The sequence below is a fragment of the Capra hircus genome, unplaced genomic scaffold (genome assembly GCF_001704415.2).
Source record: "Capra hircus breed San Clemente unplaced genomic scaffold, ASM170441v1, whole genome shotgun sequence".
NCBI classification, from domain to species: domain Eukaryota; kingdom Metazoa; phylum Chordata; class Mammalia; order Artiodactyla; family Bovidae; genus Capra; species Capra hircus.
The window spans coordinates 1-15,080 of NW_017189953.1; the positions used below are offsets into that span (position 1 = coordinate 1).

At 59.5% G+C, this 15,080-nt stretch overlaps 3 protein-coding genes across 3 annotated transcripts; all 3 read right to left on the reverse strand.

The window, feature by feature from the left end:
* Positions 1-2,305: 2,305 nt before the first annotated feature.
* On the reverse strand, positions 2,306-4,244 carry LOC108634749 (ubiquitin carboxyl-terminal hydrolase 17-like protein 6). Its single transcript, XM_018044950.1, is given in 3 exon segments — positions 2,306-3,700; positions 3,703-3,865; positions 4,197-4,244. Coding segments are annotated over 3 exon segments (1,557 nt in total). The 3' UTR covers positions 2,306-2,354.
* Positions 4,245-7,007: 2,763 nt separating this feature from the next.
* Positions 7,008-8,610, reverse strand: LOC108634750 (ubiquitin carboxyl-terminal hydrolase 17-like protein 6). The gene is given in 2 exon segments (XM_018044951.1): positions 7,008-7,646; positions 7,648-8,610. Coding segments are annotated over 2 exon segments (1,602 nt in total).
* A 2,648-nt stretch (positions 8,611-11,258) lies between these two features.
* Positions 11,259-13,250, reverse strand: LOC108634751 (ubiquitin carboxyl-terminal hydrolase 17-like protein 13). Its single transcript, XM_018044953.1, has one exon. It carries the CDS (start codon positions 13,248-13,250, stop codon positions 11,259-11,261), a length of 1,992 nt encoding a protein of 663 aa, XP_017900442.1.
* Between the last annotated feature and the right edge of the window lie 1,830 nt (positions 13,251-15,080).

Sequence of the window (15,080 nt, forward strand, 5' to 3'; positions counted from 1 at the left end):
ATTCAAAAGGCATAGGCTTGCTGCAACTTTGGATTCCTTGCTTCAGCTCTTTTTATGTCTCCGTTGCCTTTTGCCCTTCCTTTTCCTTCTTCCATTTGTTTTGATTGTGTTGTCGTTGCTTTCTTTGTTTTGTTTTTTTTTGGGGGGGGTTTCGAGCGGTTTTTTGTGGGTTTTTTTTTTTTTTTTTGCTTTTCCTTTTTTATTTTTTTTAATTTTGTGTTCATTTTGTTATTTTTTTGTTGCTTTTATTCTCTTTCTCTTTTTATATACAATAGTTGACTCATACAGTCGTCTTTCCAATTCCAGGGCTTAAAACGCGCTATAAGTCAAGGTATAAGAAAGGTTTCCCTCCTGGAAGAGGATGACTGTTGCTTTCCTTCTCGGTGTGGGACAGGTGTGTTTGTTTGCTCTCCCGTCCTGGACATTATGCTCGCCTTCCAGGACGATGGGGGTTTCACGGTCCATGGGTTTCCCATACATAGCTGAAGCCTTGATCCGTGGATACTTACTAGGAAAGAACGGCCCTGACCCCGCTTTCTTCCTTAGCCTCTTGCACCCCTCCCACCTCCCGCTTCCCCATCCCATCCCAGGACCCTACCACTTTGTGCTTTATCGTCCAGGTGCTCACACCCTTGCTGTCCTCTTGCCTCCTTCCCATGGCACAGAGAAGCGAGATCAGCCAGTATCTTTCTCGCTTTTGCACGGATTTCCCCCAGCGTAAGGCCACCTTCCCACTCCCTCTGCCACGCCGCTCCAGTCGCCATTCTTCTCCTTTTTCTCCTTCTCCTTCTCCCTCTTCTTCAGAGGGGGTGGGTGGGGCAAGCAGTAAGTCCATTGGAGACGATGGGGCGGAGGAGGATGGGTGGTGATGATGAGGGAGGGCTGTGGGTGGCTCCACGTCCTCGCGCGGGCACGCTTGTTCGTGTTCTTGGGGGAAGATACTGCTCATCATTCTTTTTCCTCTCCACGTGTGGAGGGCATGGTGCGCTGTAGGTGAGCATGCGGGGGAAACGAGCCATCGGAACGTTCTCTGTTCCTTGCCACGCCGACTGGCGCAGTCAGCAGCCAGAGTTGTCCCTCGAGGTCTGAGATGTTAAACCGCACATTCCCGGTCTGCCCTTTGCTGGAGGGTTTGGGGTTCGCAGCCGTCAGCCAAGAAACAGAAATAAAACACAAGAGGTGATCGATAAAGGTCCTCAGGCCCCCTCCACCGGGTCACGGGAATCATGAGGCAGTGGAGAAAGCAGCTAGGGGAGGAGAGTTTCCCCACCGCCCCAGGCACTTTGGAGGCCGGCCGCGTCTCCTCGAGTCCAGCGGCGTTTGTCCGGGGCCCAGCTGGAAGGGACAACTGACTGCCAGGCAGGACGGGCAGAGTCGGAAGTCCAGTTGGCTTGCTATCCCAATCTAGGGTAGGCTCGGGTCTTTCCTCAGGCCGGGGAGGACCTTTGCTTCCAGAAATGAACGCTGCGTGACGAATCTCCACCTAGGCCCCGGTGCACTGCTGGTGGAGAGGTTTCTTTGGCACTAGTTGGCTCGCCTTTCTCCCCGTGGCCTTCGTGTCGGTGCTGGTGGTGCCGGTGGTGGTGCTCACGGCATTGTGGATCGCGTCTCCTGTTTGGCACTTGGCGCTTCTCCAGCACGCTCCTTGCACCGGAAATGGAGCCCCAGGGAACTTTGCGGACGAGCGTCCTGTCGGGGACCCACGGATCCCCAACTCAATCCTGCTGGAAACTCTGCCTAGTAGCACGAGGCCTCCCGAGGGCAGCCACCCATAAAGACTGCTTGCCCATCTTCTCCGCAGACGCTGCTCGACGTTTGGGGCATTCTCGAGAGCCTGGCCGGCCGGAAGGACACTGTGCGTGGACCTGCATCCGCTCTTCCCTGCACCTCCCCCCGAAGGGCTCCGGAGAGCGTCTCCTTGCTCGGCTGGCTGTGAGCGTTCTGTGAGGCGTCTCCAGGCCGCGTCACTCACCAGAGGCCAGCGGTGCGGCCAGGGACTGGAGACGGGGGAAGAAAGGCAAAGCCACACCCAAAGTCCCATCCAGAGAGGACTCTCCCACCCTCGCAGAAGTGGCAGGCCCTGGCACCGTGCTCAGACCCGCTCACGCACCCCATTCGCTCCGCCGACTTCCCAGCAGAGCCAGCCCTCGAGAGCTGAGCCGCTCGGGCACAAACCCGTTCCCAGGGAACGCGAGACCCCGGGCACGCTCCAGGTACCGCCTTTCCCAGGAGGCCGCATCGTCCTCACCGCCAGAGAGGAACTCGCTCCTCGTCGGCACTCTTGCTGCGTCGCCCAGGGCGGGCCGCACGCAGAGTGTGCCTGGGCGTCTGCACGCATGTGCATCAGAGCCGGCCTACCGCCACAGCCCCAGAGATGGCCGCGGCTTCTTGTTCCTCCCCTTGGTCGCTCTGGCCCTCCCGCTGGCACAAGGGCCGTGGCCGACGTCCGTCGGCCCCGGAGGCGGGGTGTCCGTGCTGGGCCGGTCGAGCCGGTGGTGCTCCTGTGCGGGCGGCGGGCGGTTTCTCCCTCCTCCGGGTCTGGACCGGTGAATCACGACTGCGCCGGCAGGCAGGGCAGCCTGGATCTTGCGCAGCTCCAAGGCCGGCTTCGGTCGGTTGTGTTCTTGCAGGCGTCTCCACTGCTCTAAGCTCATCCCTTCGGCCTCTGTGTCCCCCGGGGACTCCTGCGACCCAGGAGCTCTGCCGCTGGCGTCTCCTGCAGGCTGCCCGGGGTCTGCGGGGTCAGCCCCGAGGGGGGCCGCTGCCCCTCCCCCAGCGCCCCCTTCCCACGCACCCTCCCGGGCGTAGAACAGGACGTAGGCGCTCTGGCTCAGGGCAGCAGTCTCGTCACAGGCGGTCACCTTGGCATCGTCCATCTTATACCATTGGCCGTTGCCGGCTCGGACGTAACAAAAGTAGTGTCCTCGCTCACAGCTCCACCCGGAGTGCACCAGCACGGCATAGAGCACGTAGCCCAGTGGCCCTGCCTTCCCCTCAGACGTGTAGGGCTGCACGTCCAGGCGCTGGGGATAGCGCACCTCCTGAGCCCTTTTGGCCCCGCTCAGCTGTGTGAACCGCTTCAGCACCAGCACCAGGACCTGGGACGTGCTGTGCAAAGTCAACCTCTTGGTGGCAGGCACCTTCCGGAGACAAACGCCACAGTCATAGGCATTTTCCGCCTCCAGCTTCTCGGGCTTGACCAGCTCTCTCAGAGCTTGCTCCACACTCTGAGCCGCCGTGATATCCAGGCTGACGTCCAGATGAGGGTCGAACGTGTCCGAGACACCGAGGCAGTGGAGACACTGGATCCGAGACCTCCACGTCCCGCCGAAGATCTGACGGACGACGCTGGTGTCCTCGGAGGCGTGGCCCGACGGCTGGGATGCACTCAGGCACCCTTGCTGCATGCCATTCAGAGTGAACATCAGAAACTCGTGGGCATCTTCCTGCTGGTGTCTGTGGAAGCCCGCCAGCAGGTCCTTGCGGGGCCGGATCACCTCTCCCGCGTGAAGGAGGGCTCGGGTCACGTGAGCTCGCATGGCACAGAGCGTGCAGGAGCTGCCGGCCGGACAGAGGGTGGCGTGCTGCCGGGACACCAGCCAGCTGGCCAGGGGCGGCGTGTGGCTCAGACACTGCAGCGCCGCGTTCACGTAGCAGGTGTTCCCCAGATTCTGAAGCCCAGCGCCCACCCCCCACGGCCCCTCCAACTCAGGGCGACTTTCTGGCCAGGCGCCAGCCCCGCTGACCCAGGAGCCAAGTCACCCCGCTGGGGGCGCCCGACTGCCGGCGACGGCCCCTCAGGGACAGAGGGTCCCCGAAGGGCATCCGCACCAGCCGGCGCTGGCCCGACAACCTCGCCCTCCGGCTAAGACGTTGAAGGGAGCCGGACACGCACCTCCCCCGTGCTCAGAAGCAGCCCCCGGGGTCTCTTGCAAACAAGGCCCGCGAGGGTTTCCATCTCCTACCTGCAGGCTGCACGCCGATGCCTCCTTCCCTCACACCGTCGTCTCCAAAAAGGGCCTTGGCCCCGCCCCCTCGTCCTCTTGGGGGGCTTTCCCACGGCCCCACCCCCGCACGTGCAAGCTCCTCATTCGCTGAGGCGGCCGAGGGCCTGCCCACTCCCACTCCCGCCATCCAAACCACCGACACTTTTCTCGGGGAATTCCCCTTGAGGAAGCCCCGCACGCACTTCCGACCTGGCCCCCTGGACCAAAGGGCTCCGGATGCAAATGATTCGGGGCCATTGGGCCTTCCAGCCTTGCCCGCTAGAGGAGTCACTGCGGGCCTTCCAAGTTCAGCACACAAATGCGGGCCTGCAGAGGAATGCCGTGGGCTCACCATTTCACGTCCTAACACACTTGTTGCAAACATAGGTCTGCCCCCCTACCCTCTCCCCTTTAGGGGTCTCCCCTCCCCAGACCCCTGCCTGAGGACAAACCCCTCCCCAGACAACAAGAAACCCTTGCCTCAACTTTGCTCTCCCAGTGAGGTCCGCTCCAATTTCTATGCTTTCTCACTGGACACTCTCCTAGCGTTCAGGGTCCTGGCACCAAAAGATGCCGAGAGAGTGGCACATATGCTTTTTCTCCCTTCAGGGCCGTTGGTCAAGCCCCAAAGCGAGCTCATTCCAAAAGGCATAGGCTTGCTGCAACTTTGGATTCCTTGCTTCAGCTCTTTTTATGTCTCCGTTGCCTTTTGCCCTTCCTTTTCCTTCTTCCATTTGTTTTGATAGTGGTTGTTGTTGTTGTTGTCGTTGCTTTCTTTGTTTTGTTTTTTTTTGGGGGGGGGGTTCGAGCGGTTTTTTGTGGGGGTTTTTTTTTTTTTTTTTGCTTTTCCTTTTTTTAATTTTTTTTTAATTTTGTGTTCATTTTGTTATTTTTTTGTTGCTTTTATTCTCTTTCTCTATTTTATATACAATAGTTGACTCATACAGTCGTCTTTCCAATTCCAGGGCTTAAAACGCGCTATAAGTCAAGGTATAAGAAAGGTTTCCCTCCTGGAAGAGGATGACTGTTGCTTTCCTTCTCGGTGTGGGACAGGTGTGTTTGTTTGCTCTCCCGTCCTGGACATTATGCTCGCCTTCCAGGACGATGGGGGTTTCACGGTCCATGGGTTTCCCATACATAGCTGAAGCCTTGATCCGTGGATACTTACTAGGAAAGAACGGCCCTGACCCCGCTTTCTTCCTTAGCCTCTTGCACCCCTCCCACCTCCCGCTTCCCCATCCCATCCAGGACCCTACCACTTTGTGCTTTATCGTCCAGGTGCTCACACCCTTGCTGTCCTCTTGCCTCCTTCCCATGGCACAGAGAAGCGAGATCAGCCAGTATCTTTCTCGCTTTTGCACGGATTTCCCCCAGCGTAAGGCCACCTTCCCACTCCCTCTGCCACGCCGCTCCAGTCGCCATTCTTCTCCTTTTTCTCCTTCTCCTTCTCCCTCTTCTTCAGAGGGGGTGGGTGGGGCAAGCAGTAAGTCCATTGGAGACGATGGGGGCGGAGGAGGATGGGTGGTGATGATGAGGGAGGGCTGTGGGTGGCTCCACGTCCTCGCGCAGGGCACGCTTGTTCGTGTTCTTGGGGGAAGATACTGCTCATCATTCTTTTTCCTCTCCACGTGTGGAGGGCATGGTGCGCTGTAGGTGAGCATGCGGGGGGAAACGAGCCATCGGAACGTTCTCTGTTCCTTGCCACGCCGACTGGCGCAGTCAGCAGCCAGAGTTGTTCCCTCGAGGTCTGAGATGTTAAACCGCACATTCCCGGTCTGCCCTTTGCTGGAGGGTTTGGGGTTCGCAGCCGTCAGCCAAGAAACAGAAATAAAACACAAGAGGTGATCGATAAAGGTCCTCAGGGCCCCCCTCCACCGGGTCACGGGAATCATGAGGCAGTGGAGAAAGCAGCTAGGGGAGGAGAGTTTCCCCACCGCCCCAGGCACTTTGGAGGCCGGCCGCGTCTCTCGAGTCCAGCGGCGTTTGTCCGGGGCCCAGCTGGAAGGGACAACTGACTGCCAGGCAGGACGGGCAGAGTCGGAAGTCCAGTTGGCTTGCTATCCCAATCTAGGGTAGGCTCGGGTCTTTCCTCAGTGCGGGGAGGACCTTTGCTTCCAGAAATGAACGCTGCGTGACGAATCTCCACCTAGGCCCCGGTGCACTGCTGGTGGAGAGGTTTCTTTGGCACTAGTTGGCTCGCCTTTCTCCCCGTGGCCTTCGTGTCGGTGCTGGTGGTGCCGGTGGTGGTGCTCACGGCATCGTGGATCGCGTCTCCTGTTTGGCACTTGGCGCTTCTCCAGCACGCTCCTTGCACCGGAAATGGAGCCCCAGGGAACTTTGCGGACGAGCGTCCTGTCGGGGACCCACGGATCCCCAACTCAATCCTGCTGGAAACTCTGCCTAGTAGCACGAGGCCTCCCGAGGGCAGCCACCCATAAAGACTGCTTGCCCATCTTCTCCGCAGACGCTGCTCGACGTTTGGGGCATTCTCGAGAGCCTGGCCGGCCGGAAGGACACTGTGCGTGGACCTGCATCCGCTCTTCCCTGCACCTCCCCCCCGAAGGGCTCCGGAGAGCGTCTCCTTGCTCGGCTGGCTGTGAGCGTTCTGTGAGGCGTCTCCAGGCCGCGTCACTCACCAGAGGCCAGCGGTGCGGCCAGGGACTGGAGACGGGGGAAGAAAGGCAAAGCCACACCCAAAGTCCCATCCAGAGAGGACTCTCCCACCCTCGCAGAAGTGGCAGGCCCTGGCACCGTGCTCAGACCCGCTCACGCACCCCATTCGCTCCGCCGACTTCCCAGCAGAGCCAGCCCTCGAGAGCTGAGCCGCTCGGGCACAAACCCAGTTCCCAGGGAACGCGGAGACCCCGGGCTCGCTCCAGGCCCCGCCTTTTCCCAGGAGGCCGCATCGTCCTCACCGCCAGAGAGGAACTCGCTCCTCGTCGGCACTCTTGCTGCGTCGCCCAGGGCGGGCCGCACGCAGAGTGTGCCTGGGCGTCTGCACGCATGTGCATCAGAGCCGGCCTACCGCCACAGCCCCAGAGATGGCCGCGGCTTCTTGTTCCTCCCCTTGGTCGCTCTGGCCCTCCCGCTGGCACAAGGGCCGTGGCGACGTCCGTCGGCCCCGGAGGCGGGGTGTCCGTGCTGGGCCGGTCGAGCCGGTGGTGCTCCTGTGCGGGCGGCGGGGCGGTTTCTCCCTCCTCCGGGTCTGGACCGGTGAATCACGACTGCGCCGGCAGGCAGGGCAGCCTGGATCTTGCGCAGCTCCAAGGCCGGCTTCGGTCGGTTGTGTTCTTGCAGGCGTCTCCACTGCTCTAAGCTCATCCCTTCGGCCTCTGTGTCCCCCGGGGACTCCTGCGACCCAGGAGCTCTGCCGCTGGCGTCTCCTGCAGGCTGCCCGGGGTCTGCGGGGTCAGCCCCGAGGGGGGCCGCTGCCCCTCCCCCAGCGCCCCCTTCCCACGCACCCTCCCGGGCGTAGAACAGGACGTAGGCGCTCTGGCTCAGGGCAGCAGTCTCGTCACAGGCGGTCACCTTGGCATCGTCCATCTTATACCATTGGCCGTTGCCGGCTCGGACGTAACAAAAGTAGTGTCCTCGCTCACAGCTCCACCCGGAGTGCACCAGCACGGCATAGAGCACGTAGCCCAGTGGCCCTGCCTGTCCCCTCAGACGTGTAGGGCTGCACGTCCAGGCGCTGGGGATAGCGCACCTCCTGAGCCCTTTTGGCCCCGCTCAGCTGTGTGAACCGCTTCAGCACCAGCACCAGGACCTGGGACGTGCTGTGCAAAGTCAACCTCTTGGTGGCAGGCACCTTCCGGAGACAAACGCCACAGTCATAGGCATTTTCCGCCTCCAGCTTCTCGGGCTTGACCAGCTCTCTCAGAGCTTGCTCCACACTCTGAGCCGCCGTGATATCCAGGCTGACGTCCAGATGAGGGTCGAACGTGTCCGAGACACCGAGGCAGTGGAGACACTGGATCCGAGACCTCCACGTCCCGCCGAAGATCTGACGGACGACGCTGGTGTCCTCGGAGGCGTGGCCCGACGGCTGGGATGCACTCAGGCACCCTTGCTGCATGCCATTCAGAGTGAACATCAGAAACTCGTGGGCATCTTCCTGCTGGTGTCTGTGGAAGCCCGCCAGCAGGTCCTTGCGGGGCCGGATCACCTCTCCCGCGTGAAGGAGGGCTCGGGTCACGTGAGCTCGCATGGCACAGAGCGTGCAGGAGCTGCCGGCCGGACAGAGGGTGGCGTGCTGCCGGGACACCAGCCAGCTGGCCAGGGGCGGCGTGTGGCTCAGACACTGCAGCGCCGCGTTCACGTAGCAGGTGTTCCCCAGATTCTGAAGCCCAGCGCCCACCCCCCACGGCCCCCTCCAACTCAGGGCGACTTTCTGGCCAGGCGCCAGCCCCGCTGACCCAGGAGCCAAGTCACCCCGCTGGGGGCGCCCGACTGCCGGCGACGGCCCCTCAGGGACAGAGGGTCCCCGAAGGGCATCCGCACCAGCGGCGCTGGCCCGACAACCTCGCCCTCCGGCTAAGACGTTGAAGGGAGCCGGACACGCACCTCCCCCGTGCTCAGAAGCAGCCCCCGGGTCTCTGCAAACAAGGCCCACGAGGGTTTCCATCTCCTACCTGCAGCTGCACGCCGATGCCTCCTTCCCTCACACCGTCGTCTCCAAAAAGGGCCTTGGCCCCGCCCCCTCGGTCCTTCTGGGGGCTTTCCCACGGCCCCACCCCCGCACGTGCAAGCTCCTCATTCGCTGAGGCGGCCGAGGGCCTGCCCACTCCCACTCCCGCCATCCAACCACCGACACTTTTCTCGGGGAATTCCCCTTGACGAAGCCCCGCACGCACTTCCGACCTGGCCCCCTGGACCAAAGGGCTCCGGATGCAAATGATTCGGGGCCATTGGGCCTTCCAGCCTTGCCCGCTAGAGAGTCACTGCGGGCCTTCCAAGTTCAGCACACAAATGCGGGCTGCAGAGGAATGCCGTGGGCTCACCATTCACGTCCTAACACACTTGTGCAAACATAGGTCTGCCCCCCTACCCTCTCCCCTTTAGGGGTCTCCCCTCCCCAGACCCCTGCCTGAGGACAACCCCTCCCCAGACAACAAGAAACCCTTGCCTCAACTTTGCTCTCCAGTGAGGTCCGCTCCAATTTCTATGCTTTCTCACTGGACACTCTCCTAGCGTTCAGGGTCCTGGCACCAAAAGATGCCGAGAGAGTGGCACATATGCTTTTCTCCCTTCAGGGCCGTTGGTCAAGCCCCAAAGCGAGCTCATTCCAAAAGGCATAGGCTTGCTGCAACTTTGGATTCCTTGCTTCAGCTCTTTTTATGTCTCCGTTGCCTTTTGCCCTTCCTTTTCCTTCTTCCATTTGTTTTGATAGTGGTTGTTGTTGTTGTTGTCGTTGCTTTCTTTGTTTTGTTTTTTTTGGGGGGGGGGTTTTTCGGCGGTTTTTTGTGGGGTTTGTTTTTTTTTTTTTGCTTTTCCTTTTTAAATTTTTTTTAATTTTGTGTTCATTTTGTTATTTTTTTGTTGCTTTTATTCTCTTTCTCTATTTTATATACAATAGTTGACTCATACAGTCGTCTTTCCAATTCCAGGGCTTAAAACGCGCTATAAGTCAAGGTATAAGAAAGGTTTCCCTCCTGGAAGAGGATGGACTGTTGCTTTCCTTCTCGGTGTGGGACAGGTGTGTTTGTTTGCTCTCCCGTCCTGGACATTATGCTCGCCTTCCAGGACGATGGGGGTTTCACGGTCCATGGGTTTCCCATACATAGCTGAAGCCTTGATCCGTGGATACTTACTAGGAAAGAACGGCCCTGACCCCGCTTTCTTCCTTAGCCTCTTGCACCCCTCCCACCTCCCGCTTCCCCATCCCATCCCAGGACCCTACCACTTTGTGCTTTATCGTCCAGGTGCTCACACCCTTGCTGTCCTCTTGCCTCCTTCCCATGGCACAGAGAAGCGAGATCAGCCAGTATCTTTCTCGCTTTTGCACGGATTTCCCCCAGCGTCAGGCCACCTTCCCACTCCCTCTGCCACGCCGCTCCAGTCGCCATTCTTCTCCTTTTTCTCCTTCTCCTTCTCCCTCTTCTTCAGAGGGGGTGGGTGGGGCAAGCAGTAAGTCCATTGGAGACGATGGGGCGGAGGAGGATGGGTGGTGATGATGAGGGAGGGCTGTGGGTGGCTCCACGTCCTCGCGCGGGGCACGCTTGTTCGTGTTCTTGGGGGAAGATACTGCTCATCATTCTTTTTCCTCTCCACGTGTGGAGGGCATGGTGCGCTGTAGGTGAGCATGCGGGGGAAACGAGCCATCGGAACGTTCTCTGTTCCTTGCCACGCCGACTGGCGCAGTCAGCAGCCAGAGTTGTTCCCTCGAGGTCTGAGATGTTAAACCGCACATTCCCGGTCTGCCCTTTGCTGGAGGGTTTGGGGTTCGCAGCCGTCAGCCAAGAAACAGAAATAAAACACAAGAGGTGATCGATAAAGGTCCTCAGGCCCCCTCCACCGGGTCACGGGAATCATGAGGCAGTGGAGAAAGCAGCTAGGGGAGGAGAGTTTCCCCACCGCCCCAGGCACTTTGGAGGCCGGCCGCGTCTCCTCGAGTCCAGCGGCGTTTGTCCGGGGCCCAGCTGGAAGGGACAACTGACTGCCAGGCAGGACGGGCAGAGTCGGAAGTCCAGTTGGCTTGCTATCCCAATCTAGGGTAGGCTCGGGTCTTTCCTCAGTGTGGGGAGGACCTTTGCTTCCAGAAATGAACGCTGCGTGACGAATCTCCACCTAGGCCCCGGTGCACTGCTGGTGGAGAGGTTTCTTTGGCACTAGTTGGCTCGCCTTTCTCCCCGTGGCCTTCGTGTCGGTGCTGGTGGTGCCGGTGGTGGTGCTCACGGCATTGTGGATCGCGTCTCCTGTTTGGCACTTGGCGCTTCTCCAGCACGCTCCTTGCACCGGAAATGGAGCCCCAGGGAACTTTGCGGACGAGCGTCCTGTCGGGGACCCACGGATCCCCAACTCAATCCTGCTGGAAACTCTGCCTAGTAGCACGAGGCCTCCCGAGGGCAGCCACCCATAAAGACTGCTTGCCCATCTTCTCCGCAGACGCTGCTCGACGTTTGGGGCATTCTCGAGAGCCTGGCCGGCCGGAAGGACACTGTGTGTGGACCTGCATCCGCTCTTCCCTGCACCTCCCCCCCGAAGGGCTCCGGAGAGCGTCTCCTTGCTCGGCTGGCTGTGAGCGTTCTGTGAGGCGTCTCCAGGCCGCGTCACTCACCAGAGGCCAGCGGTGCGGCCAGGGACTGGAGACGGGGGAAGAAAGGCAAAGCCACACCCAAAGTCCCATCCAGAGAGGACTCTCCCACCCTCGCAGAAGTGGCAGGCCCTGGCACCGTGCTCAGACCCGCTCACGCACCCCATTCGCTCCGCCGACTTCCCAGCAGAGCCAGCCCTCGAGAGCTGAGCCGCTCGGGCACAAACCCGTTCCCAGGGAACACTGAGACCCCGGGCACGCTCCAGGTACCGCCTGTTCCCCGGAGGCCGCATCGTCCTCACCGCCAGAGAGGAACTCGCTCCTCGTCGGCACTCCTGCTGCGTCGCCCAGGGCGGGCCGCACGCAGAGTGTGCCTGGGCGTCTGCACGCATGTGCATCAGAGCCGGCCTACCGCCACAGCCCCAGAGATGGCCGCGGCTTCTTGTTCCTCCCCTTGGTCGCTCTGGCCCTCCCGCTGGCACAAGGGCCGTGGCCGACGTCCGTCGGCCCCGGAGGCGGGGTGTCCGTGCTGGGCCGGTCGAGCCGGTGGTGCTCCTGTGCGGGCGGCGGCGGCGGTTTCTCCCTCCTCCGGGTCTGGACCGGTGAATCACGACTGCGCCGGCAGGCAGGGCAGCCTGGATCTTGCGCAGCTCCAAGGCCGGCTTCGGTCGGTTGTGTTCTTGCAGGCGTCTCCACTGCTCTAAGCTCATCCCTTCGGCCTCTGTGTCCCCCGGGGACTCCTGCGACCCAGGAGCTCTGCCGCTGGCGTCTCCTGCAGGCTGCCCGGGGTCTGCGGGGTCAGCCCCGAGGGGGGCCGCTGCCCCTCCCCCAGCGCCCCCTTCCCACGCACCCTCCCGGGCGTAGAACAGGACGTAGGCGCTCTGGCTCAGGGCAGCAGTCTCGTCACAGGCGGTCACCTTGGCATCGTCCATCTTATACCATTGGCCGTTGCCGGCTCGGACGTAACAAAAGTAGTGTCCTCGCTCACAGCTCCACCCGGAGTGCACCAGCACGGCATAGAGCACGTAGCCCAGTGGCCCTGCCTTCCCCTCAGACGTGTAGGGCTGCACGTCCAGGCGCTGGGGATAGCGCACCTCCTGAGCCCTTTTGGCCCCGCTCAGCTGTGTGAACCGCTTCAGCACCAGCACCAGGACCTGGGACGTGCTGTGCAAAGTCAACCTCTTGGTGGCAGGCACCTTCCGGAGACAAACGCCACAGTCATAGGCATTTTCCGCCTCCAGCTTCTCGGGCTTGACCAGCTCTCTCAGAGCTTGCTCCACACTCTGAGCCGCCGTGATATCCAGGCTGACGTCCAGATGAGGGTCGAACGTGTCCGAGACACCGAGGCAGTGGAGACACTGGATCCGAGACCTCCACGTCCCGCCGAAGATCTGACGGACGACGCTGGTGTCCTCGGAGGCGTGGCCCGACGGCTGGGATGCACTCAGGCACCCTTGCTGCATGCCATTCAGAGTGAACATCAGAAACTCGTGGGCATCTTCCTGCTGGTGTCTGTGGAAGCCCGCCAGCAGGTCCTTGCGGGGCCGGATCACCTCTCCCGCGTGAAGGAGGGCTCGGGTCACGTGAGCTCGCATGGCACAGAGCGTGCAGGAGCTGCCGGCCGGACAGAGGGTGGCGTGCTGCCGGGACACCAGCCAGCTGGCCAGGGGCGGCGTGTGGCTCAGACACTGCAGCGCCGCGTTCACGTAGCAGGTGTTCCCCAGATTCTGAAGCCCAGCGCCCACCCCCCACGGCCCCCTCCAACTCAGGGCGACTTTCTGGCCAGGCGCCAGCCCCGCTGACCCAGGAGCCAAGTCACCCCGCTGGGGGCGCCCGACTGCCGGCGACGGCCCCTCAGGGACAGAGGGTCCCCGAAGGGCATCCGCACCAGCGGCGCTGGCCCGACAACCTCGCCCTCCGGCTAAGACGTTGAAGGGAGCCGGACACGCACCTCCCCCGTGCTCAGAAGCAGCCCCCGGGTCTCTGCAAACAAGGCCCACGAGGGTTTCCATCTCCTACCTGCAGCTGCACGCCGATGCCTCCTTCCCTCACACCGTCGTCTCCAAAAAGGGCCTTGGCCCCGCCCCCTCGGTCCTCTGGGGGCTTTCCCACGGCCCCACCCCCGCACGTGCAAGCTCCTCATTTGCTGAGGTGGCCGAGGGCCTGCCCACTCCCACTCCCGCCATCCAACCACCGACACTTTTCTCGGGGAATTCCCCTTGATGAAGCCCTGCCTCGAGCCACCCCAGGAGATCCCACCCATGACACAGTCATGTGGAAGAAATCTGTTAACCAAGTCTGCAGAACTCAATGGGCTCCGTAGTCTTTCTCGAGCATCTACTCCAAAACCAGAATCTGTCTGTGTTACTATTTCATGACTTTCACCATCTCCTCTGACCTTAACTGGGTGCTATTCCTGACCACTTTTCTCTGGAGAAAATCATCTTAGGCCTATAGCTAATAAGTCTCCTGTACATGAGAGTAATATTTCCAATCAAAACCCCCTCTGTTAGCATTATATCTTGCTTGGCAAATATATCCAGACTGTTGCAGGTAATCATACGATTTTTACAGCCTCCCTACTGTGAGAGACATGGAAAGCCTAAAACATAGAGCCTTTCAAGGTATTAAAAGTTATTTGAGAAGTACTAGGCATAGGATTTCATTATTGGGCCAATGCATGTTGCTAAGTTCCCATATCTCTAATCCACTGTGCACCTGGGAGTGCATTAGTTAACATAGTTGGAAAGTAAGAAAAACAGGTGTAGCCTGAAATTAACCACATCAGACTTTTGAGCTAATTGGTTCTTTCTTGTAACTCACTGCATCTTTGCTTCGTGAGAATGTAACTCTGATACTTTCTGAGGCCGATATAGATTAGAAATATAAGAAAAAATATTTCAAGGGAAAATAAGTTTTCTGGTTGAACAGCCTTTATCAAAAGAGGGTCATAAAATGTTCACAGGCCTCCAAGGCCAGAAGATAATGTACAGAATATTGTTTTTTGGAAAAGTTTGCAGAAATAATATTGGTTTCGATAAAGACAAAATAGATGTAATGTTTGGGCTGACTCTGTATGACTTTGCATCTTTCATTTCCCTCTATGTACAAGTAAAGGTATAAAAGACCCTTTTGAAAATAAAAACAATGGGCCTCACTTGAAGAAGCTTGGTCACCACGTGTTTTTCTTTTTTCTCTGTTTTTCTCTCTTACTTTCTTTTTCAGGCTGATCTTTGGAGCATAGAAGCTCCCGGCGTTCACTTATCTGCCCGGGTTTCTAAGATCTGAACGGGAAGACGTTCTGCATCTTCATTCCCTTGGGAGACCAGGAAGGCACCTGTGGCCTCCGTGAACGGGGCAAACTTCTGGTCTCGAAGTTTTATTGACTTTCTATGGAAACCAAGGAATATCAGCCTCTTTCTCTCCTCTATTTTCTTATCTACAATATTCTTTCCTTATTTCTCTCTCTAAATCATCTGCCGAGGCCACTTTTCCTTCAGGTTCCCCTGGATCCTGCGGGGGCTGGACCCCGGCAAAGCCCCACACGCACTTCTGACCTGGCCGCCTGGGCCAAAGGGCTCTGGATGCGAATGAATTCGGGGGCATTGGCCTTCCAGCCTTGCCCGCTAGAGATTCACTGCAGGCCTTCCAAGTTCAGCACACAAATGCGGACTGCAGAGGAATGCCGTGGGCTCACCATTCACATCCTAACACACTTCTGGAAACATGTCTGCCCACCTACCCTCTCCCCTTTAGGGGTCTCCCCACCCCAGACCCCTGCCTGAGGACAATCCCTCCCCAGACAGCAATAAACCCTTTCTTCAACTTTGTTCTCCAGTGAG

Coding starts and splice junctions, on each gene's coding strand:
- LOC108634751 (XM_018044953.1), bottom strand. CDS start 13,250: ATGGAAACCCTCGTGGGCCTTGTTTGCAGAGACCCGGGGGCTGCTTCT.